Source organism: Anabrus simplex, chromosome 10 (assembly GCF_040414725.1).
Source record: "Anabrus simplex isolate iqAnaSimp1 chromosome 10, ASM4041472v1, whole genome shotgun sequence".
Taxonomy (NCBI): domain Eukaryota; kingdom Metazoa; phylum Arthropoda; class Insecta; order Orthoptera; family Tettigoniidae; genus Anabrus; species Anabrus simplex.
In genome coordinates this window covers 50514257-50540475 of record NC_090274.1, presented here as the reverse complement: position 1 = coordinate 50540475, position 26219 = coordinate 50514257, and the positions used below count along the sequence as shown (strand labels likewise).

Below are 26219 nucleotides of genomic sequence, written 5' to 3'. Positions count from 1 at the left end.
ATGTACATTCAGATATGTGAGCCACTGTATTTTCTATTGATTTTGTATGACTTAAAGTATTTATAAATTTAAAAAAACAAAGTATTACTGCACAAGCCCTTTCTCCAGATTTTGTGAGCACTTGTTCAATTAAGACAAGATATCTTGAGAACTATTTTCTCTAGAAGGCAATAATTTATGTTGATTGATAGTGAACTTCCTGCTGCATCAATTGCGTACAGTGGTGGCTATGATATCAATTAATGTGTGGTATTCATGTGGTAATAAGCATGGTAGCTTCCAAGTCTTGTAAGTGGCATCGTGCTTTTAAGTATGGTTTCTGAGAAGCTGCACTGTGTTTGCGAATGCTCCCATTTTCTCAGAAAGTACTTAAGGTTGAGCTCTGAAATTTTTACCTCTCATTAACAGCATTGTTTTATTTTATATGAATCTACAATGGTAGAAATATCACACATAGTGTGATAAAAAAATATTTTTAAAAGACAAATAAATTTAAAAATGTATTAACTTCATTCAAAAATCCTTATCTTGATTTCTAATAAAGGTGGAAGTAAGAACATAGTTCAGTAAATGCATTAGATATGAATCTATATCCTATCAGAATTTTGTTATATCTCCTTCAACTGTTCCAGACAAAGTGAGATATAAACCTGTTAATTTTAACAATATCAGGATAGGCCTGTGATACTGCCCTTAAGACCCCTCTCCTTTTACGGGGTTTAGATCAGGTCTTTTCCACAAAAATATTCAACAGTTGATCGTTGAGTTAATTATGGTCAGAATTTCCACAAGCAGCATTGTATCAGGTACATTGCAGTACAGCTAACCTTGTGTTGACGTGGTCATGTGTGCTGCGAGCAAGTTCTGCTGTAACATATCCAGAGCTTATCTGTGAATAAGGTGCTGGTCAGGGGTAATAACCCATTAAAGAATATTGCTTTGTGAGTTGGTGACAGGTTTTTTTCACCTGTCTTTCCAAGAAATATAGGGATAACATGATAATTCCCACTATTCACTGTGGATGATGTTGTCCTTCCACTTTGGGTGGTTAGTATCAGTTTCCTGATTGCTGTGGCCATATACCCAATCATTATGATTGTCCAGATTTTCACCTGCCATCTTAACATTTCTCCAACAGTCTTATGTGCCTGTTTGGTGAACCTACCAGTGGCCACAATCCTGAGCTTTATTGATAACCTTCACCCATGGTACTCTTCAACATGGTATTGCATCAGTTGTGGAAGATCCTTAATTTCTGGGAAATGATTCTTTGATGGTTACTGATATGTTTGTCGAACTTGTACTACTTGCCTACATATCATTAACCCTTTTGATGCCAGACTGTATTGTAGTGGTTGCGCTAAGAATGCCAAGACAATTTTAATGAAAATACACACACTAAGGGGAAACATACTCCTACTTACATTTTTGGAGGTAAATCCCTGTTCTTTTTTCCCATTGCACAGGGCTGAATAGAGAACATGTACGACTATAACTGTTGGAGTGTTTCCCAACCAAATCGCTGAAGTGTATCCTTCTCCAGGTTGGAAGTATGGGAGCAAAAATTACCATGCAACAGGATGACTCCGTCCGACAGCATTCCAGGGTGTTTTGACTGTATGGCGATATTGCATGTTATTGGTATTGCCTTCATGTGGCAGGAATTGAAGATACAGGCAAAAAAACATAGCTGGCACATTTGTGTTTACCCGATAAAATTCACTAAATCTCAGCCATAGACGCCCAAGAGAGATCCGGTTTACTCTGTCTGCCATCTAGTGGGCCTAGAGTAAAACGGAACGTCAAAATTGACAAGTAGACAGCCAGGTGGCGTCAAATCGAAATGTCTGCACACGGTAGCTGAGGCCATACGATTATTATTATTATTATTATTATTATTATTATTATTATTATTATTATTATTATTATTATTATTTCCTTCATTGTCCAGCTCCGTGGCTAAATGGTTAGTATGCTGGCCTTTGATCACAGGAATCCTGTGGTGGATTCTGGTGCGATTGGAATTTTAACCATAATTGGCTAATTCCACTGGCAGGGGGTCTGGGTGTATGTGCCGTCTTCATCATCACTTCATCCTTATCATGACGCGCAGGTCGCCTACGGGAGTCATATCAAAAGACCTGCACCAGGCCTCTCTGGAAGTCACTCACCATTATTATTATTTCCTTCATTTAAAGGTATACAAATTTTTTCATTATTATTTAAAAACAAAACTGTTAAAGTTTGACCTAATTTTTAATTTCATAGCTGTACTTTTATTATAAGTATGATCCCTTAAGAGAATATTCAGCCAATTTTGAATAAGAATCTAAAATGTTATCAATTCATGATTATACTTTTTGAGAATCATGAATTTTTTAACAAAGTTATGCACACATATTTTACATATACATTAACCTCTTCTTTACTTCAAACACTTGTCGCCGGGCTGAGTGGCTCAGACGGTTAAGGCGCTGGCCTTCTAACCCCAACTTGGCAGGTTCGATCCTGGCTCAGTGTGGTGGTATTTGAGGTGCTCAAATACGACAGCCCCGTGTCGGTAGATTTACTGGCACGTAAAAGAACTCCTGTGGGACTAAATTCCGGCACCTCGGCGTCTCTGAAGACCTTAAAAAGTAGTTAGTGGGACGTAAAACAAATAACATTATTATTATTATAACACTTGTCAGTCTATAAACTATTCTCTAAAGAATCACTTACTATTAAAACATTGCATATTTTAATAATCGTTCATATACTTATCCATCATTTATACTATTGGAAGTAAATAAACTTATAAACACGTGAAATAACAAGCAAGTAACACAAAGTGGCAAAGTGCAGGGCTACCAGATGTGAAATTGCAATGTGTCAAAATAAAGCTTCTATGAAACTTCACTGATACCGATATTGCATGTTATTGGTATTTTCAGAGAGTAATACCTTCAATCTTTCCAGTATATTGCTTACGCTGCTTTCATGTGGCAGGAATTGAAGATACAGGGAAAAAAAAAAGCTGGCAGATTGTCCCCATCATTTTTAGAAGCAGCTCACATGGCTCGTAGACGGCTGTCTGGCACTATGAGTTCACAGAGGAAGAATGTCTTTTCTTATTGTTGAAATATGACATACATAAATGTGCTTGTGATTTATAGAAATTGTGATAAGTCAGGTCAGATACCGAGTCTTCTTGCACTTGTATCATATAATTGCAGCAATTAAGTTCTCTTTAGTCTCCCTTACATCTTCACTAAGAAGCAAATTATCTTCAGCCCTCATTTTTTCAGGATCCTGAATTATTACACTTTTCTTGTAAATAATACTGCAGGGGTGCCAAGCTAACATATACTTACCTTTGAAGATTAGGGACAGAATTTATGGAATGACCAGATATTTTCATCCTCACATTAACATATTCATTAGACTGCAAATCACTAAATTCTTTTTCTGATATTTATTTTTTACTACCTTTGATCATAACTAATGTATGACTATTAATTTATACATTTATTATTCTAGATCCTTGTTACCGGGCGAGTTGGCCGTGCGCGTAGAGGCGCGCGGCTGTGTGCTTGCACCCGGGAGATAGTAGGTTCGAATCCCACTATCGGCAGCCCAGAAAATGGTTTTCCGTGGTTTCCCATTTTCACACCAGGCAAATGCTGGGGCTGTACCTTAATTAAGGCCACGGCCGCTTCCGTCCAACTCCTAGGCCTTTCCTATCCCATCGTCGCCATAAGACCTTTCTGTGTCGGTGCGACGTAAAGCCCATAGCAAAAAAAAAAAAAAAAAAAGATCCTTGTTATCATTCTGTTATCTCAGATAGATTTAAAATATTTTTTTTTTTTTAAGTTGCAGGAAATACCAGCTTGGCAAAACTTTTGCAATAATTTGTTAATGATAGCTTATTATATCTGACACTTAGTGCAGGAAACCATAGTCAAAAGTGTCAGAAGGTTGCAGCTCAATTTGATTGTACATGTATTTATTTATCACTCCTGATCTGTCATATTTACCGTCTTACTAATAAACGGTGTATAACTTTTATACAAGGTTTATACACCGTTTACGCGAAATTCGTTACTAATAAACCGTGTATAAGCCTCCTATGTATACATCTGTTATAGTTATTCACTGAATTGCTTATACAGTCCAGGACCCTTGTATAAGCGTTGTATAGCAGCGTGTAGCGGAAAAAAAGAAACGAGTGAGCAGTTTATTTTCGTGGTATTTATTGTCGACAGTAATATAATCGTTGTAAAATATTCGACTTATCCATTTAACATTGAACACACGTTGAAAGAATGACGATAACGTTGATGATCTTCACGATATTTTAAACATAGAAGACATACGGTACCGTACACCATTCAGAGGTTATGGAAGCTAGACATCTTCGTCAAGTAAAACACTTTAAAGAGACGGAATGACAATGAATAACTATAAAAGAAATGATGGTTGGGCGTATTTTTGTGTAAAAATGTGTTACAGCTTAATAGACCTTTGATATTGCGAGTTTATTATACACTATCTTTCTTAATTGAGTAGGTACCTACCGTATACAATGGGACATATTCCTCGAGATGAAAAGTGGCATAACTTGAAAACCATACGTAATATGATTTCCATACTTTGTAGTTGAATACGTAGATATGTGATGTATAAATGCCTAATAGAAACTTTTTTGATCTAACCTTTCGTTTAGCTACAAAACAGGTTTTCCTTTCTCCTGAAAAGTAAGGATTTTGGAATGTGTACCCTTTTCAACTCGCCGATTCAATTACAATTGCTCACGTTTTCCGAACTACCCCAGTTAGGAGCTTTTGATATTTTCTTAAGCTTTTCCATTTCTTTTTTAGCGTCCATTACACAAGCAAGCTGAAGAAATGTTGATATCAATATAAGTCAATTTCCAGCTGTCTCACGGAATGACAATGAATAACTATAAAATAAATTGTGGTTGGGCGTATGTTTGTGTATTAAGGTATTACTGCTTAATAGACTTTAAATTGCGAGTTTATTATACATTATCTGCCTCTGCAACGATCTTAGATCTTTCTCAAATTTGAGTATAAAAAGGGACATATTCCTTGACATAAAAAATGGTATAACTTGAAAACCGTACGTAATATGATTTCAATACTTTGTAGTTGAATACATAGAAATGTGATGTATAAATGCCTAATAGAAACTTTTTTGATCTAACCTTTCGTTTAGCTACAAAACAGGTTTTCCTTTCTCCTGAAAAGTAAGGATTTTGGAATGTGTACCCTTTTCAACCCGCCGATTCAATTACAATTGCTTACGTTTTCCGTACTATCCCAGTTAGGAGCTATTGATCTTTTCTTAAGCCATTCCATTTCTTTTTTTGGCGTTCATTACACAAGCAAGCTGAAGAAATGTTGATATCAGTATAAGCGAATTTCCAGCTGTCTCACTTAGTGTTGCCACTGCCTTTTCGATATGCCGTGCTACTGTGCGACTTTCCGGAAAGTTTTGCTCGTAGATAACCAGCAGAGCGATCATAAAGGCGGTGAACGTGCGAAATACGTCAGTGAACTGCAGGAAGAGATTCCTACTCTTTGGAACGAGTGTATACGTGCTGTGTAGTAATACAATACGTATACCTCGTTTATTAGTAAGAAAAATGTAAAACGCTTATACAGGGTTTATTCACTGCATAACTAAACAAGAGTTAAACAACGGTATAAGGACGTTTTATTAGTAAGACCCTTAGTGTATAGTGGGTGAAAAATATAGGATCGTGACAGGATCAGGTTAATAACAGTGGGTACTGATTCAAAAAGTTTTGCAACATATTACCGTATATTGTGGAGATGTTAATTAGACAGCTCAATGCCATTTAGACCCCAATGCGATCCTTACCAACAACATTTCCATTTAACTTTGAATGCTCTTAACCATTGAGCTGTGGTGGCCTACATCATATTGTTTAGCTCTTTCCCAAAAGAACTAGTAAGTGTTGCATTCTAGCCATCAAAACTCTAGAATGCCTACAAATCACGATGTTTGCCAATTCACAAAATTATTAAAATTTTGCAAACACATTGTACTCAAAATTAAATTTCATATATCAAAATATAATTTCAAGTACAATGCAGTCTTAAAATTAAAATGGTTTTAAATCATTGCCTTGGTAGCTGCTTATTTACCTGGTTAGTGCATCTCCAGTTATTGGAACTTTTACTCAAACTTGTATATTGTATGATATAGTCTGATTTACCTATAAGGGGCAGTGAAATGGGAACCGAACACTTGCTACAAAGTGACCAGGGAGTGATTTTATTCAGAAGTAATTGCCAAAAGCATTAATGCATTTATTCCACTGGGAGATGGGATAATCTGAAGGAGTTTTGTAGAAAGAGGTAAGTTGCTGATGGATCTACAACCACATACACTCTTACAGTTCCTGATCTGAATGAAACTGACATCCAGGAATGAAAATGTGAAAATCACAAGGTAGTAGATCTGGGCTGTACAGAGGATGTTGAAGTGTTTCCCAACCATATTGCTGAACTGTATCCTCCTTCAGGTTGGAAGTATGGGAGCAAAAATTACCATGCAACAGGATGACTCCATCCGACAGCATTCCAGGGTGTTTTGACTGTATGGTGCTTAGCAGTTTCTGTAGAGTCTTCGGAGTGCTGAACCATCAGGAAACGAACCACACTTCTCTGCTTTCCATTGATTGCCTCCTTTTCTACAGCTGGACGAAGACACTAGACCAGTTCTTGCGCCAACAAAGACATGACCGAACAACCCGAATGCACCTGTGAGTTGTCACTATGCGGTTCTTCTACCACAGCGATGGCAGTATCGGTACGTAACAAGTATTGCCACCTTTCATGCAGAATGTGCGTTATGGCGCATGTTTGGTTTTCATTTGACTGCCCCTTATATATTCCAGTACAAGTTGACAGTTTTCTCTGTAACACACACAAATGTAAAATGTAAAAGTTGATGTGGAGATAATGTTGATTCTTACCAAACTTTTTCAGGTGCCGAATCCACTGCTTCCAACTGCTGATGATATGTTAGCTGAAATAAAGTTTGAACCTTGTCATGTCTTTGCTGATGAAAATTCCTATGAGGCTGGAGTGAGCACAGTAAAAGAGGAATATGAAATCCAGGTGAATAATAACAATTTATTGCCCAACTGTGGCAAGCAGGTGTTTTGATTTTATGCCATTTAGGCTGCCTATGTTCTTTCTTGAAGTTGAGTGGATGGGCAGATGAACTTGAACTCTATTGAACAACCCTTCCAGGTCATAGGCCATGCCTATTCAGGCGTCCGTCTGCTTACTTTCAAATGGAAAATTCTAAATTCCCATGGAGGGAATTAGAATTAAATATTAGATTTAAAAAAAAATATATACATATCTAATTCACTCCATGGGATTTTAGAATCTTCCATTCGGAATTGCTAGGTGGGCAATAATTCCATTATGGAGATTTATCTCCCATATGCAGTTATCAGACTGTGCCTCTTATATAGGCTTCTGATAAGTTCACCTGCATACACCCCAGCATCAGTGGGTAGGGTCTGACACATCCCACTCTGATGAGTCTAGTGTCAGACCTAAGACGAAACACTGGTTAATAGAGCAAACGCCTGAAAAGCCCTACATCTGATATGCTTACCTTCATTCACTCATGACCGATGCAGCACTCACTCACCGAAGACTGATTTGTTTACCGAGTTCACTCTATATAAGTCTGTAAAAGATTGCTGTAGTTACAGTAGTTTCTACTTGCAGATCATTCTGTGGAGATCGTTTGTTGTTAATCAGTTTCCTTATTGTCTGCCTCCACTTGTAAATGGTTAGCATGCTGCCTTTCAGACCACAGGTACCCAGCTTTGATTTCTGTCCGGGTTGGGATTATAACTGTAATTGGCTAAATCTTCTGGCTGGAGGACTGGGTGTCTGTGCTGTCTTCATCATTAGAATTTGTTTTTACATCCCCATCCTCATATACACACAGATCATCTATAAAGCGTCATATGGAAAGACCCGCACCAGGCCTCTCTGTAGGGTACATTATTATTATTATTATTATTATTATTATTATTATTATTATTATTATTATTATTATTATTATTATTTTTATTATTATTATTATTATTATTATTATTATTATTATTATTATTATTATTATTATTATTATTAGAGTTTCCTTGATGTGAGCCTCAGTAAATCACTGAATCTATTATTTGACTTATTGCTAATCTGACCATATTGCTCAGCTCCAACCAGTATTTTCACCACACACACTGTGTCCCGCAAACTCTCTTTTTTCAGCATCACAATAGTCTTTAGAATGTTGTAATATTATGTGAAATTATTTGAAAATAATATTATTCCTGTTTGTCCATACCACATTCATCGTCATGGTCAATAGTCACCACTTGGTGAAAACGAGCTTTTTCTGGTATGTAGTAACTCACCTGAAGAGCAACAGTGGTGTTGATAAGCGACTGTGTACAGCATGAGCTAGTTCAAAAGGACTCACATAGGTACTGTGGCATAAGCATATGTTGGTACACTTCTAATCAGAGGTGTATTGCACTATAGTCTGTTGCAAGGGGCGGAGTATGGGCCAGTTACCGTATTGCTGTCTTCTACAAACCACAGAGTTGCAGATGTTATGCTAGCAGCTAGGGGATTCTCTCCTCGACAGCAACCAAGCCACTTTACTTGGTTTAGATTTGTATGACACAAGAATAGCATGTTCACCATAAACAAACTACAAAGTTATCTGGAAAGATGTCTTTATGGGTGTTTGTGCTGTCCCCAACATCCCTTTAACTTAAACACTGCACATAACACTATCCTGCATGACAATTACAGGCAGTTACATACACATGGCAGATGCCTCCCAACCTCATCGGAGGGTCTCCTTACAAGGGCTGCACCCAACTATAAATAGCCCCACAAAATCAGTTATAGCTATTTATTTATTTACTTGATATGGCACACAGAATGTACAGAGAAACTATACATATATGTACAGAGGGATACAGCTGACCCTATTCAATCAGTTTTGTCCAAAACACAGAATATAGCCTAACCTAAAAACACTGACCTCGGCTACTCACAGTGATGTCTGGTCTTACTAGGCTCTCTATAATTTGTTTATTCATGTCAATGAAATCAGCATTAATGATAAAGTATTGAATGATTATAAAGAATTGTAAACATTCTGTATCACAGAATCTTCATGTACAGAGACTATAATGTCTGAATGACTAGAAGTACTGTTGATATAACACTTCCAAACGACAGCTGGTGATAGTCTAACGTGCTTGATTTAGAGGAGGAATGTGGTGCTCATTAGTCAGAGGTTCGAGTGTGATAGAGGACAGTTTTTATTTCGTTGTTAAATGTTCGTGTGAGTCGCGTTGTTGTAGACAAATCTAAATCATGATCAGTTCTCATCTTGAAGGTGCTCTGTTATGTTCATTTCTAAATAGCTCCTAAAATAGCTGTTTGCAGTTAAATAAGCTATTACCGACAGAGGTGTTATGGGCTTTCACATAGCCATTTGATTAATGAAGGAAATTTTGAAAATGAATACCTCCTTTGTTGAAGCATATCTAAATACAGTAAAGGTGAGTCTTTCTTGCTTTCTGCAATGTATGCGGTGGAACCTGCCTGCACTTTGCTGTGAAGATTACTATGTGCTGTGTGTTGTTTCATGTGCCCTGCATATGAAGTCCAGTTGTTTTCAACTGAAACGTGTGCAGTTGCCTGTATGAATGAGTGTATCATAATGCTGACAATAAATTCCATAGCTGTGAGTGCGAAGGGGAGGCTTTATTATGCCATATCATTACGCTGAATGTGATATGGGCCAAATCCTATGAGCCACATCTGAATCTTTGTGCATTATTGTTAGCTGTATTGAATAATTTAATATAAAGAAAGTTGTGTAATAGATATTCATGTAATAGGCATGGAAAGTGGTCTTTTACGTCACCAGTGAGATGTTCATGGAATTTTGAAATGAGTATAGTAAACTTCTCACTTTAGCGGCTCATGTGTACAATATTTTATTTATACTGTGGTGAATTACCTGATTTTAAATTAAATAAATTTCATTAAAAATAATACGGATTCAACCCAAGGTTTAACTTCCGTAGTCTGAAAATTCACTTATCACCTTTAGAAAGAAAGTATATATCAGAAATGAATAAACACCTGTGACTTTTATATGGCAAACAGCTACAACATTGAAGTTGTAGGCATCATTAAGCTACAGTATTGGCTCCTTCCCTCAGAACATGGCAATACCACTTCAGGAGTCCTTCCCACATTTTCACTTAAATGGCAATAACTCCCGATCTCTACCAGACCATGTCATTAGTTGCATGGTTCAAGGAGAAATAGAAGAACCAGATTTACTACAGATGGAAGATAAGGAAAATGGGGTGACCATGGCAGAATTTGAGAGGGCCACTTAAAGGATGAAATGAGGCACGGGAGCTGGAATTGACGACGTCACTGCAGAAATGATAATAGCAGCAGGAGCAATTTGTCTACAGTGGTTCTATAGACTCTTCAGGGTGAATATGGAGAAAAAGGACTGTTCCAAAAGAGTGGATCAAAGGTGTCATTATACCAATTTTCAAGAAAGGAGAGAGGAAGCAGTATGAAAATTACAGGGAAGTGATACTGATCCCTCATACAGCTAAGATCCTTGAAAGAATCTTGGATAAACAGATAAGAAACAGAGTAGAGGGAAAATTGGGGGAACACAAGTATGTATTCAGAGAGGCAGGTCCATATTTGACCCAATAATTTACATTGTATCAAATGATGGAAAGGTATTGGGAATGTGGAAAAGACATGGTAGTGATGTTTCTAGATATTGAAAAGGCATATGACAGTGTCCCAAGGAATTTGGAATGGTAAACATTGACAGAGGCACAGATTCAGAATGAAACAATGCAGATGGGAATGGAAGAAGAAGAAGTTTACAAAGTCTTTCACATCAAATAATATTTGGAAATATGAAATGTATACTCTCCACATTATAAGTCAGTACTATTACAGGGCTTCTTTTCATCGCATGGCACACATCCAGGCATCAATCATTCACTAATGATCTGAATTTGGGGCAGCCATTCTGGTTTTCCTAGCCTTTTCTTGAATTATTTCAAAGTAATTAGAAATTTATTGAACATCTCCCTTGGTAAGTTATTCCAATCCCTAACTTCCCTTCCTGTAAATGAGTATTTGCCCCAATTTGTACACTTGAATTCCAACTTTATCTTCATATAGCTCTTTCATGCACATGGTATAAATAAATATTCCATATATGTCACTGTATCCAAACTTCTCGTTCAGTTTCCTACATACCCACTCCATAGTTACAATCACCCTCCATTGTGTCCCTCTTTCACGGTATCTCACTGATTATACTTTCTGCTCCCTTCATACTCTTTTCCTTCCTCATAGCTATAATTGACATTTTGTGGATCTCTTTCTTTCCCCATTACTTTATTTTCCTATTATACATTTACTTCTGTATTAAATATGCAGATTTTCATACATTATAATAATCAAGTTTTAACTAGCAAAAATTACTTACTTTATATTAGAATATTTCCTCCTCGCCCCAGCAGGTGTATTCTCCCACTCCTTTGGCTCACTAAGGATGGTTAAGGAGGAGAGAGTGGATTTTACCTATAATTGCATCCCCACAGTCCTTCACAGAGCACTACATCATATCCTTGCAATAGTAAAGAAGGTCTTTTCCCCTGCATTGAGCCTGGTGCATAACACATCTTTCCCTAGAATGTGACTGTTATATGGTTGCCACTTGCATGTTAGTTTTTTAAATGTTTATACTTAGGGGTTATTTCTACGGTAGCTTCCTTCATCAATTCTGTGCGATATATCTTCTGGTATGAACTGGTAGAAATTTTGGTCTTAGTGACAATCTCAGTACACACATTTCTGAAAGTTTTTCTATTAATTTACATTAGAGTGTAGATTTCAGTGGGACTAAGTGAGTTGGCTGTGGAGTAGCTGTAAGCTTACATCCGGGGTATAGTGGGTTTAAACACCTAGGGCAGCCCTAGAAGTCATTATTTATAATTTTCCATTTATGTACCGTAATAAGGCCATGGTCACACGTTCCTTGTCTCTGCCCTTTCCTGTCCCATCATCACTATAAAACAGGTCTGTGTTGATGCAATGTATAACAAATAATAAAGAAATAGCCATGTCAGCATGCTTGACAGACCAACTGTTTGGCTAAGAAATGATTGTAACGGGATGCTAACTCCCTCCTCATTTCCTTAGTATGACTTCTTGATGGCACCCAAGCTGGTTACGGCAGTTGATTGCAAATATGTTTATAATACATCCTGTCTTTTAGCTGAGGGAGTAAGTTAGAACAGGTGAGATGGAGAAGATATATTTCATTCTGAGCTGTACTTTGTTGGTGTTAAGTTTGGTGTTCTGAACTTTTAAGTGTTAATTTTTTTAGGATGAGTAGAATAATTATTAGTATTTGCATACTTTTTCCTGATGTTGCAGTTAATTTTAAGGGTTTTAAATATGTGATATAATTGCTGTACAGTAAAAAAGTCCCTGAGCATTCAGATAGGATGTTTTACTTCTCCTGGACTTTGATTATAAGGTTCCTCTATGTGAAGAAATTTTTTTCTATAACATCAGTAAAATTTTGCAAGTTGACTCAATTAAATATTATGCTCATTTTTTTGGTGACTAACTGGGCAGATGTGTGTGAATAGCATGCCTAATATGTGTTCTTTTCCTCAGGAAAGTTTTGAACTTGTCTCAGATATGAAACCTGTGAATGAGGAAACTAAATTAGAATTGACAGAACCAGGGCCAAATCAGGGAAAGATATTTGAGGTAATGTACATAATTTGATAAGATATTGTCTAATAATTGAAATAGTGAGAAGATGGCTGAATAAATTTCAGTGGACATTCACTGCATATAATTTCAAGTTCCTAGGTAAAATATAAATTTTTATGTGACTGACATATTTTTTAACTGATTTTCATATTTCCTTTGAGTAATTCCAAGGTCTTACACTAGATATCACATGACAGGTGGTATAGTTCCAAAAACAACCGCTATATATCACATCACCTAGGAGCTGGTATTGTTGCTACTAACACTTCGGATTGTGTTAATATCTTTGAAGTCAGATTTTCTGTTGGTTATTATTATCTTGTTACTCTTATTGACAATATGTATAATATCATGAAAATGCTATTGAACTGATTTCAGTGAAAGACCCTCATTTTCAGATATCAAACATGATAATCCAATTTCCTTCAAGTATTTCCAAGGGTACTGTAAACCACTAATATTTTTTCAGTACCCTCCACTCTGCACCATGAAAGAACTGATATAGTACCAAGTTTCTTCACTATGTACCTAGTGTTTATGGGACCTGGTATCATTGAAGAATATTGCAGGAATTCTTAATTCAATCCGTGGCATATTAGCGTGGTGTTAGGACAGTAATGTGAATTTTGTATAAGCATTTTCCGGAAGTTTTAATGTTACAAATTGACAAAACCTCTTCATTATATACAATATCATGTACAAATCGGTAGCCTATACTACTATGTCTTGTAGTGTTAATAACTATTGAACACCAATACCAAAACGGCAATGGTAATAGGGATAATAATAATTGTACAGGTAATAAAAATTGTACTGGAATACAGCCTCTTAGGGAACATCCTCATCCATGCAGCTGGTCCTCTAGAGACTGTTTGGGGAGACCAGACTGAATGCAGTGAGACATGGTAGAATGATCACTAAAGATGACAAAGAGTAGTAACCATTTTTCCACAGTTTTTAATATAACACGCAATGAATCTAGGTAACATCGTCAATGGAGGTATCAAACAGCACCTAACTCCAGTCATTGTTGCACAAGTTGTCCATATCATGAAAATGTGAGTGATTTTGAATATGATTTGCTGTGTTTGTACAAAATAAAATGTATATTAATAAAATGCATGTTTTATATGCTTTAAATGACAGAAGATTTACAGTATATACTACTGTATTTTATCATCCATTATATACAATACAGATGTATTCAAATATGATAGTTTTATATTTTGATATGCTGTATGAATAAGTAAAATACGTTTTTAAAAATTTTATTCATGGTTTCAAAATTAATTTTTATCATGTAAATTATTTTATTTTACTTTAAAATAAAACTGTCTGTAGTGTTTGAATCAGTCATAAACATAATTTCTGCTTACGGCCTCTGTTCAGTTACATTTGCACCGAGATATATACAATTTGTAACACAACTCAAGGTTTGTGCTTTGCTCCATTGCACTCTGACATGAGTCTTGACAGGCACTACGTTCAACTGGATGCTCCGTGGTGCTTCATGAAATTTCTCTCTATTTATATCAGGCCTTTCCATCTCAAGCACTTAGTGCTGGGGCGCACCAGCGGTGCACTCAGGAGCATAGTTTCCCTCCGTCCCCACCTATTCTATGCAGTACATCGTATTTTACATCCAGAACAGTTTTGTGCAAAAATTGTAAATTTCTGCAGATGGAGATGAAAGTTTCTCCACAACCAACTTTGCGGAATAAACAATGGGTAGCTGACCTCACTTTCTTGGTGGACATAACGTTCTTATTTGAATGATTTAAATATTTTATTGCAAGGGAGAAACACATTGATAAGCACCATGTGTGATAGAATTAATGCTTTCAAAATGCAGAGCTTGTTATTGAAAAGTCAGCTTGGAGCTGGAAATTTTGACAATTTTACTTCATTAAAATCATTACAATTGTCTACTTACAAAAGTCTTGGAGACTATCAGACATCGTTACAGACTTTGCACCAGGAATTCAATGCCCAATTCAAAGAAATGAATGATATGGCACCTCAACTTGAAATATTTATGACCCCATTGCCAGCACGTCTTGAAAAATCATTGTTGTATTTCCAAACAGAGCTGATGAAACTACAGTGCAACGCAATCCTAAAGGACAGGTACCACAACTATGACGGTGATTTGATTTCCTTTTAGAAAGATGTTCATCCACAAGAATTTCCCAGACTTCATGCACTTGCCTTAAAATTTACGTCAGTATTCGGTACCACTTATGCATGTGAACAGATGTTTTTAATTCTGAATTTAAATAAATGTAGAACTTGGACTTCTGTGTCTGATGTTGTCTTAGAGGCTGTGCCTAGAAATTTTACTGTTAAATCGATTGTTCCGTATATTGGTAAATTAATTGCCAGCAGGTAGGGACCCTCTGCGGAGGCAGCCCTACCCAAGGAGTGGCGCCCCTGCCTATGTGAGTCCCAGAGCACACTGACCCGGTGTGTATCATCTGGTAAGGGTCCCAGCTCAGGGTTACGGGTGAAGACCTCAACGGCAGTGAAGGCGGAGATGAAGATCATTGGTACGGCGGAACCGGCGGAAGAGGCATCCTTGCTTTTTGAGATAGTTGGTGTCAGGTCAGAATATATTCTGCTATCGTATGCGACAGTAGACGGTACTACCTGCGACTGTCTGGCCGAGGGTCTGGCGGTCGATACCAAACCAGGCAAACTAAGGGAAAACCAATAGCTGCGAGCAGAGGAGTTTTCCCTTAGAAGATTGGATAAGATGAGACCTTTGTGTGGGAAATAACACATAAATTCATCAGCTGCTGCCTTGCAGTGAGGCAGGGGACTGCCAAAGGCTAAGGGAGACCACCCTGAAAGAAAATCCTCTAGTACGTTAGGCCTAGCAAGTCAGTACAGGAGTACAATGCAGTTGCTTTCAAAATAAAAACGAGCCTCGGAAAGAAACATATTCTGAATGTTGACAGTACTTCAAGTACTCTTGGAACTAATGACGACGTCATGTCCGATGTTCATTCAAGATGCACGAGAAGACCCGATCATAGAAACAAGCTTCGGATTGGAACCTTAAACGTTATGACTCTAACAGGAAAATGCAACGAAATCACGGATTTAATGAACCGTAGACATATTCACATCCTAGGGCTAAGTGAAACCAAATGGAAAGGTTGCAACACAAGAATGTTAGAGGACGGATATAAATTATACTGGAGTGGTAATCCTGCAGTGGCGAGGAATGGAGTTGGTTTTATACTCCATAAAGACATTGATGGTGTAACAGATGTCTCCTTCATCAATGAGAGATTAATCAAAGCTAAAATATACCTAAATGGAGAAACTCAAACTGTAATCCAAGTTTATGCTCCCCAGCAGGGTTGTAGCGATGACCAAAAAGCAAGCTTCCTAGAAAAACTAGAGGATATCATTGATGAAGAGAACATAATGATAATTGGGGATTTTAATGCCCAAGTAGGAACTGATAGGTCAGGTTATAAAGGCATTATTGGTCCATATGGATTTGGTAATAGAAATGAGGAGGGTGAACTTCTGCTTGATCTATGTACATGAAACCAACTTCTGGTGAAGAACTCGTGGTTTCAGAAACGGGATAGCCACAAGATAACGAGATACAGTTGGGACGGTCAGTATAGATCAGTGATAGACCTTATCATCACAGATAGGTCAAGTGGAGAAAAGGTGCATGATGTAAAAGTGATACCTAGTGAGAGCCTTGATAGTGACCATAGACTCCTCATTGCAGACCTAAAAGTCACCAAACCTATCATTAAAGTAGACAAGAAGAAAAAACCACGAATTAAAGACTGGAAATTGAAAGATGTGGAAGTCAAACAGCAGTTTCAAGAGGAAATCAGAGCTAAAATACCAATAACAGACACAAAGAAAGGTAATGAAGAATGGAATGATTTTAAGGAAAGTCTGGTTGGTAGTGCAGATAAAATATGTGGAAGAACAAGCAGAAGAGTGAGAGAGAAAAGAACATCTTGGTGGAATGATAAAGTGAAAGAAGCCATAATGAAAAGGAATAAAGCCAAAAAACTTCTTGATGTGGCTAAGTCTGACAGAAGAATCAACAGTGACCAAATAGACAACAATAAATTGGAAGAGATAGCAAAGGAATTTAGATACAGAAAGCTGGAAGTCAAGAGAATTGTACAGGAAGAAAAAGAGAAAAGTTGGAAAGAATTTACAACTAAACTGGAAGAAGACAGTAAAGGGAATATGAAAATGATATATGGAATAGTTAAAAGTAAAAGATCAGATAAAGAAGCAATTACAGCTCTGGAGACAGCAGATGGGAATATAGTTCGCAATATGAAAGATATCACGGATACAATGGGGCAGTATTTTGACAAGCTCTTAAATGGCCCTAAAGAGATCTCTGTTGAGGATGTAGGACAGAAAACAATAGAGGAAGATATCCCAATTACATGGACAGAAGTAGAGCAAGCTCTCCACAGGATGAGAAGTGGTAAGTCAGCAGGAGCTGATGAAATTACAGCTGACATGATTAAAGCTGCCGGTCCACCAGGAATACATTGGCTGTATAGAGTTCTCAGAACAATATGGAAGGATAATGAAATACCTGAAGATTGGACAAAAGGGGTGATAGTTCCTATCTTTAAGAAAGGTAGTAGAAGGAAAAGTGAAAATTACAGAGGCATTACCCTCCTATCACACGGCCTTAAAATTATGGAGAAGATCATTGAAGCCAGAGTAAGGGATATACTAGAGCCTATCTTAGAAGAGGAACAACATGGTTTTAGGACTGGAAGAAGCACAACACATCTGATATTTGCTTTGAGGATGTTGGCAGAGAAACACTGGGAAAGAGGAAAAGACCTAATTATTGTGTTTATGGACCTTGAAAAGGCGTATGATAATGTTCCTAGATCAACTATTTGGAAAAGTCTTAGAAAACTTGGTGTACCGGAGTACCTTATTAGGAAGATCCAAATGCTATATAGTAATTGTAAAAGCTGTGTCAGAATTGGAGATGGTCACTCTGAATGGTTCAATACAACCAAAGGAGTACAACAGGGAAGTGCCTTGTCACCACTTCTATTCATAGCAGTTATGGATACCATTTTAAAGGAACTAAAAGGAAAAGGTAATAAAGATCTTCAGGCTCTGGTGTTTGCAGATGATGTGGCAATATGGGATGAAACAGAGGAGGGAGTGCAAAATAATCTGAATGCATGGTGTAAGAAGTTTGATGATTATGGAATGAAATTGAACCCATCAAAAACAGTAGCATTAAAAATCAGCAGACATTATACAGAATGCAACATAAAAATACAGGACCACCAAGTTGAAGTAGTACACCAATTCAGTTATTTAAGAAGCATAATCGCTAGTAATAACAGAGCTGAGATAGAAATAACAAACAGAGTAACCAAAGGCTCTAACTTTTACAGCATCGTTAGACACCTACTATGGGATCAGAAAGTCCCACAAAGAACAAGTCATATTTCATTCCTATCCTTACATATTCTCTGGAAACCTGCACACTAACATCAAAGGATTATAGTAGGATTCAAGCCTGTGAAATGAAATTTCTTAGAACTGCCCTCCAAAAGACCTGACTTGATCATGTGAAAAATGATGAGATCCGATCTAACCTAGGTCTAAATGAATCGATGGAGGAAAGACTTAGGTCATCTAGACTTAAATGGTTTGGGCATGTTAAACAAATGAATAGCACAAGGTTACCATGTGCTTATTTGGAAAAGAGAATAACAGGTAGAAGACCAGCTGGAAGACCAAGAAGAAGATGGATGGACCAACTGAGGGAAGACGTGGAGAGAAGAGGATGGAATTGGGAATCTGTCTTGGACAACGAAATGTTTTTGAATAGGCAACTTTGGAAGACACTCGTTTTCAAACACCCTACCCGGCTCGCTGGAAGGGCATGATGATGATGATAATTGCCCCAAAATGATGTCAACAGTCGACTTAAAACACTAAAAGTACATTATGACAAACACAATGTATGCACAGAATAAATTGTTTATAAGTTCACAGAATTATCATAAATAATATTGTTTTCATACGCTGTGCGCTGACTTGACGGCCTGTGGTTCTGCCTCTGCCACTTCCCATCCTTCTGTCACCACCTCACCGGGGCTACAGCACAGCGCCGGGTCTGCTGCCAGGGCTGGCTGGGGTCATGGGAGCACCTCAGTTGGAATCGTTTGATTTATGTGATTGTGGACTCAGTATTATCATACGTTATCACATTGCAATATCATCCATTCACCATACCTGACACTCTTTGTGTGACCGTTGACCATCTCCTACCCATATTTAAATGCATGTTATTCTTTTTACCCTTCATAAGGTGCATTTGTAGTCCCAAGAAATACAGTCGTAATTCCCTGCTTCTTATGGTCTGAAAGTCTATAAACACTTGTCTCTGACTATTGAGAAATGCACTTGTTATAATATCATGGTCTTGGATAAGCTACCTGATGTTAGGTGGCAGTAGGGGTAGTGGCCAGCAAAGTGGGTGAGAGAAAAAAGAGTCTTGTCTTGTCTCAACTATTTTGTTGGTTTTCATACGTGAACAGTGCCATAAACTGTTTTGAAAAGTTCTGAGTGCCACCTGTTAAGAGATATTTTTTTTGTCATGGAACATTTCAGTAAGTGGTAGAAACATTGCTAATAGTGCGGCAGAAGGACAGTTAGGACCACCATGTATGGAATAGTTGATCTGTTTGTGATGAATAGAAGACATTGAAGTATCAGGTCTATGGAAGTAAAAATTTGGACAGTGAAAATGAATATATTTAGGACTAAATATGGGATTCTGTGGTTTAGTCTAACAGTGTAATGTTTAGTCCTCATGCTTAAAGTGTACCATCCATGATAAAGTTTTATATGAGACATTCATAGGAATATTCTTTCCTTAGATATCCCTCCTAACATGAAGGCGTGTTGTATAGTACGGAATGACTTGCGGTCCAAAAATTATGTTATATTTTATCCCAGCACTACTGATTTGACCATAAAAACTGTGTCTGTCTTACCAACTGATGAGCCCAACTTAGTACACTGAAGCAAAACAGGAATTAATTAAATGGAAAATTTATAATTTCCAATAACAGACCATTTATATTAGTATTACTTGTCACCGGGCAAGTTGGCCGTGCGTGTAGAGGCGCGCGGCTGTGAGCTTGCATCCGGGAGATAGTAGGTTGGAATCCCACTATCGGCAGCCCTGAAGATGGTTTTCCGTGGTTTCCCATTTTCACACCAGGCAAATGCTGGGGCTGTACCTTAATTAAGGCCACGGCCGCTTCCTTCCAACTCCTAGGCCTATCCTATCCCATCGTCGCCATAAGACCTATCTGTGTCGGTGCGACGTAAAGCCCCTAGCAAAAAAAAAAAGTATTACTTGTCTGTAAGACGATCAGAATCCTCATTCCAGTGGAACAGTACAAGAAAGTGAAAAGTGAAATAATGAATCTCGGACTGTATACACCGTGTGGGTTGAGGATGCAGAGGAAGAATACACTCATGGTATCCCATCCCTGTCGTAAGAGGCAAATAAAAGGGGTAACAATGGGATGAATGTCTTTGAGCCATGACACTACTTGCAATTCGTTCAATTACATGAGGAACAGCATGGGTCGACATTACTTGCAATTAGAATTGCCATATGAGGAACACTATGTATCTACATTACCTAGGAGCAGTACCACCATATGAGGAACACTATGGGTCTATATTACCTAGGAGTATTACCATTATATGAGGAACACCATGGGTCTGGGTTTTGCCTGTAATTAGTATCACTATGTGATGAACACCGCGGTTTTGATGTTGCCCGTAGTTAGTACCACTATGTTAGAAGCAACACGGATCCAGCCAGCACCCATGATTGGTCCCACTATGTGAGGGAAGCCCATGGGTTTGTATTACCTGTGAGTTGTGCCATTGTGTGTGACATACTGTAGGTCTATACTACCTGTGATTAGTTCCACCATATGAGGGACACCATGAGTCTGTATTACCTATGATCAGTACCACTATGTGAGGAACATCATGGTTCTGCTTTACCAGCGATTAATATTATTATGATGGGCTGGTGACCTGGACTTTGGACCCTTTTGGACAAGCATCATCTCAGAAAAGAAGGTATTAGTATTTATTTACCACAATTTCTGTACAAGAATATGGAAAGTCTAGAGAAAAATGGTGAGCCCCTATGTACATATTAAATTTTCCCTAGACCTATCTTAAGATTAGATCTTATTTACAATATTTACATAGTTTACAAAAGATTTAAATAATTCTGTGTAATATATACATGCATACTTAATTAGTAATTCCTGTGCTCACATACTTCCTTTCACTCTGCCAATCTGTTATTCTCTGATTCACACACATGGACACGTGCAGCAGTTCCATTAAATTGCATTTTTCTGTACATAACTCTAAAATTTTGGAAGAGGCAAGTTCTTGATTTCCCTGACAACAAGTTCCATAACATTGCGGAATACCAATAAAAGCCCTTCCAAAAGGTAGAGGTATGCGAAAAGGTGGACAAATGGTATCTCTATTTGCCTCTTTTTTCTCAGTGGTAAGCATGTGAGAGGCACGAGAGGGGATTAATTTCTAGAAAGGCAGAAAGGGATTTCTGGTGAGTTTGTTTGGCTGTTATCTCAATGGAAGGTAACCTTATTGGATGTGAGATGGAGTGACAGTGACAATTAGCCTTTTGGTGTGGTACTGCATACTCTGCAACTTCCTCATGTTCTCTGCTGTTATGGGATGCCGAACAGGTAGACCATATATGAGTACATGTTGAATGAAGCAGTTATAAGCTGACCTTATAGGTTGCGAATTGAAGCGTCTTAAATTCCTTCATAGGAACCCCAGGATTTCTGATGCCTTGCACCTTGCTTCTTCACTCTGTATATTCCATGTCTGATTCTCTGATTCTTTTGGATTCATGGTCACTTTTCATTATTATTTGTTTTAGTGTTTGTTGTTTGTTTTAGATGATTTGGAAATTTTAATTATAACTTCATTCCGTTACAACATGTACCATTAGGAGTCTATGAAATGGCTATTAGGCCCCTTTAAACAACAAACATCATCATCGACATCATCATTATCATCATCAGCAAAGATTCAAACAGGGAAAGGTGCATATAATAGGATAAACTATGTAGCTAGTGAGTGTGGAAGAAAGGGAGCAATGGAAATAAAAATACAAAGGATGATATTGTGTAAAGATGTGCAGAATATCGTTGTCCTTTGAAGTTTATCAGTTTCTGTTCCTACCTTTTCTTGTGCTGTCTAACCGTGTGTTCATTTTCATATTCTTATATATCCGTGTAATTATGACTTGATTTAAAATTTGCTTATTACTCTCTATGTCTTATACACTTAAGAAAATGGAAATTGCAACACCATAAAGGCATTGGTCGTTTGTGTTGATTTTCAAGATATGGAACGATGTCATGTAGGTATGTAAATGATCAACGTTTCAGACTTATTGGATTGTTGCTACAGGTCTCTCCACGTGATTGGTAGCGGAGGAATCAACTCCAGTATACGGACTTTGGTGTAGCGTAGTTGACTTGCAGTGAAGTGTTCCCCGTCAAACATGCCTCAGCGACAGAGAAGAGCACACCATCAACAACTGTCGCCGTTTGAGAGGGCTCGGGATAATTGGGCTGTGTGAGGCTGGATTATCGCTAAGGACTGTCGCTGCACGTGTTGGCCGACAGCATCTACGGTACACGTGTATGGCAGCAGTGGTTAAATGAAGGTACCCACACTCATAGACCTGGCACAGGCCCAGCGCGACAGACAACTGTGAGAGAAGATTGCCCCATCATTCGGATTGCCAGGATGGAACCCCATGCAACAGCAGCGCAAATTCGAGCAGCTGTGACACCCTGCGTTACACAACAAACAGTTGGTAATCACCTGCATGCAGCTGGCTTACGAGCCTGTGTCCCTGCAGAAGGTGTTCCATTGACCCCACAACAGCGACGTGTAAGGTTGGCCTGGTGTCGAGAAAGATCGACGTGGGTCAATGGATGGCATAGGGTTGTCTTTGGTGATGAATCGTTCTTCTGTCTTGCCCGCAGTGATCGCCGGAATTGTGTGCGCCGACGTACCGGGGAGAGGGCCCGCCCAGATCTTATTGTTGAGAGGCACACAGGGCCAACACCAAGCATTATGGTATGGGGAGCTATTGGTTTTAATGTAAAGGGCACTATGACTGCTCGACAGTACGTTGATAGGGTACTCAATCCAGTGGTTGTCCCTATGATGGTGAACATTCCTAATGGGAAGTTTCAGTAGGACAATGCCCGGGTTCACACTGCACGCATCTCCAGAGAAGCATTCCACGAAATCACAACCTTAGAATGGCCTGCCAGATCCCCGGACCTTAGTCCTATTGAGCATGTGTGGGACATGATGGGTTGACAACTGGCCAACCGTCCTCAGCCACCCACAACTCTGGAACAACTGACCCGTGCAGTGCAGCAAGCATGGGCAACAACTCCTCAGGAAGTGATCCAGGGCCTTATTGACTCCATGCCTTGACGAATTCATCAATGTATTGCAGCTCGTGGTGGGCAGATCCTGTATTGATTGTTGTCCAAACTTGCGGTCAGAGGAACCTGAAAGTGTAATCATCGAACCACAACCGAACACTCGTCCCGCATGTTCAATTGCAGCAATGTAGCACCATTCCTTCTGGGTGTTGCAATTTCCATTTTCTTCGGTGTAGTTTTACATTGGAACATAAATAGATAATAATTTTATTGTGCCATTATGAAATGTATTTTGTCAGCTGTTTCTTGTTGTAATATTTTGGTTCTTTACCTCTTTATTCTATGTTTGTTATTTCTTGCTCATAGCCTAGTGCATGTATTATGGAGGAAATATCCATAGAGCAAGATACCTTTGGTGAACTGCTCCCACGGGTCAAAAAAGGAAACAAGTAAGTATACTACTTAATCTACACAATATGAAATGGGTTGCTTACCTGTTCACTGTCATGGGTGTTTTATCTCTGTGAACTGTTCATTTTTGTTAAGTTAATCATATCGTTCTATGGTTAAATTTAGTCTTAAATATCATTAAAAAACTAGTGGTTGTATGTTATAAATTTTATTCCGCATTCCTGTTTATCCTCCTTAAGGTGAATTATGGAAGTCTTGCTTGTAGGCATATATGTGATTGGTTCTGTGGTTCCTGTTTGATAAACAGAGCGCACCCATTATACACTGTTGTTTCAGAGCACTATCCTTAATCTTGCATAGCAAGTTTTCTAGCATTAGGATGCTATGAGTGGGAAATAGAAGCAACTATTTGAATCAGTGCTCTGAAACAACAATCATTGCACTTGGGAGTGAATAAGTTAATTGGGAATGTGGAAATAAATTTCTCATATTGAGTATAAATGATTTAAATTGAGAGTGCATTAATTTTCATCTCTACAATTTAGGAGAACCTGTGTAGTGTGTCGTTTAGTAAGTCTGTGCATTTTCTTTGATTGTGGTTGTTAGTTGAGTATCAGTTTTTAAAATGGTTTCAAACAGTTCTCTATGCCATGTTATCTTGTACAAAATTTCTTAGGTATTAATGATAAGGATTGGAAATATTCATGTAATGTATGTTACGGTCCGTGCAATACAAGGTTCTAAACTAGAGGATAAAACCAGAGTGCATTCAGTTTCCTGTGTTTGTTGATGACATAATTCCTTATTATAACACATTCACACCCGTATCCGAGTTATTGCCTATAGCGCGTGACTGCTGTGGACCGTATCCGAGTTAGCCCGGATAAGCCCAACCTTGAACTCGAGCCATTCCTACGCAGCTGGGATCTATTTTGGTCACAAATATGTGCGAGAGACATGAAAGTAATACCCTTATGAATGTTTCTACTCACCGAAAACCACATGGCCACGGCGATTTTCCTTCCCAGTGCACTTTCATTGTTTTGTTTCTGAAGGTAGCCTAGCGCTCGCACAACTAGCTGCGTAGTTGGTTTGTGATTGCACAAGCGTGTGTATGATCACGTTCTGAAGTATAACCATGGCATGTAGGGACAATATAAATGATGCAAGTGATGCGAATTTACAAAGCACAGTTTTTCAGCTGCTTGAAAATTATCTTGGCCAGGGGTATACAGTCTATATGGACAATTATTACAAATAGCGTTGGACTCGCGAAACAATTACGGAAACAGAACACTGCCGTATGTGGAACAATATGGTCGGATAGGGGTGTACCAAAAGATCTAAAGGAATGTATCAAGGTAATGAAGTAGATACTGATGTTCTGGAACGCAAAGAGGATGTTGATTCTGATGAAATGCCCAAATTATGCTGAAATCTCTAGATGAGATCGCTGAGAAAATCGGTCTCAGAGTATCTTCTGAGAAGATGGAATATGTGGAATATGGACATCAAGGGGAGAGACACTTAAAAGTGAAGCATGGTACTCAAAAAAAAATAACTGAGAATTTTAAATATCTAGGGGAATGGATGGAACCTAACAGACTGGATAAAGAGGTGAATAGGATAAGAATTAGAAAACTAGAATTGGCTTACAGGTTAACCCAGAACAGATACAACAAAAGAACAATATCTTACAAGGCAAAACTTGGACACTACAGCACAGTGGTAAAGCCAGAGAGTCTCTACGCTTCAGAGAGCCTGACAATGAATAAAAAGGGGGAGCTTCAAGATCTTGAAAGAAAAAAAAGGAAGAGAATCTTAAGGAATATTTTAGGACCACAGAAAAATGCTGATGGGGAGTGGAGGAATAGAAAAAATGATGATCTCTACAAATACACTGAAAAAATCCCTATCACCATGCAAAAGTGAAGGCTATAATTCTATGGGCATCTAGAAAGAATCAATGAGAAATGGCTAACTAAGAAAATATTCAAGTACATCACTGGACTGAAAGCTTCGACGAAGTTGGTAGAAGAGGTAAAAAGAGATGCAATAGAAAGAGGACTTACAATGGATGTGATTCACAACAGAAAATAATTTAGATGCTGAGTGGACAGCATCAAAATATTCCACGAGAAACCACCAAAATGTAGACCCAAACTGGTCATATCTGAGAAAGAAAGGAAGATCAGAATTGAAAGGATGATAAGGTTCTGGGAGAAGAAGGAGAAGAGAAAGCCTTAAGTTCAATGTGGTCCATAGGCAGGCAAATTTGGAAACAAGAAGAAGGAGTCCCAATTTAGAGGTCAGAATTCAATAGATCTTTGAGATACTTAAATAGGAACAAGCCACCTGGAATTGG

At 38.2% G+C, this 26219-nt stretch overlaps 1 protein-coding gene across 2 annotated transcripts in view; it reads left to right on the top strand.

Moving 5' to 3' along the window:
- LOC136881954 (gastrula zinc finger protein XlCGF7.1) overlaps window positions 1–26219 on the top strand; it is a 48809-nt gene that overhangs the window by 7794 nt on the left and 14796 nt on the right. For both annotated transcript variants that reach the window (XM_067154424.2, XM_067154423.2), the window contains exons 3-5: window positions 7020–7151; window positions 12813–12908; window positions 23810–23892. In XM_067154424.2, the coding sequence (XP_067010525.2) occupies window positions 7020–7151; window positions 12813–12908; window positions 23810–23892 (311 nt within the window). The remainder of the gene's footprint in view (window positions 1–7019; window positions 7152–12812; window positions 12909–23809; window positions 23893–26219) is intronic.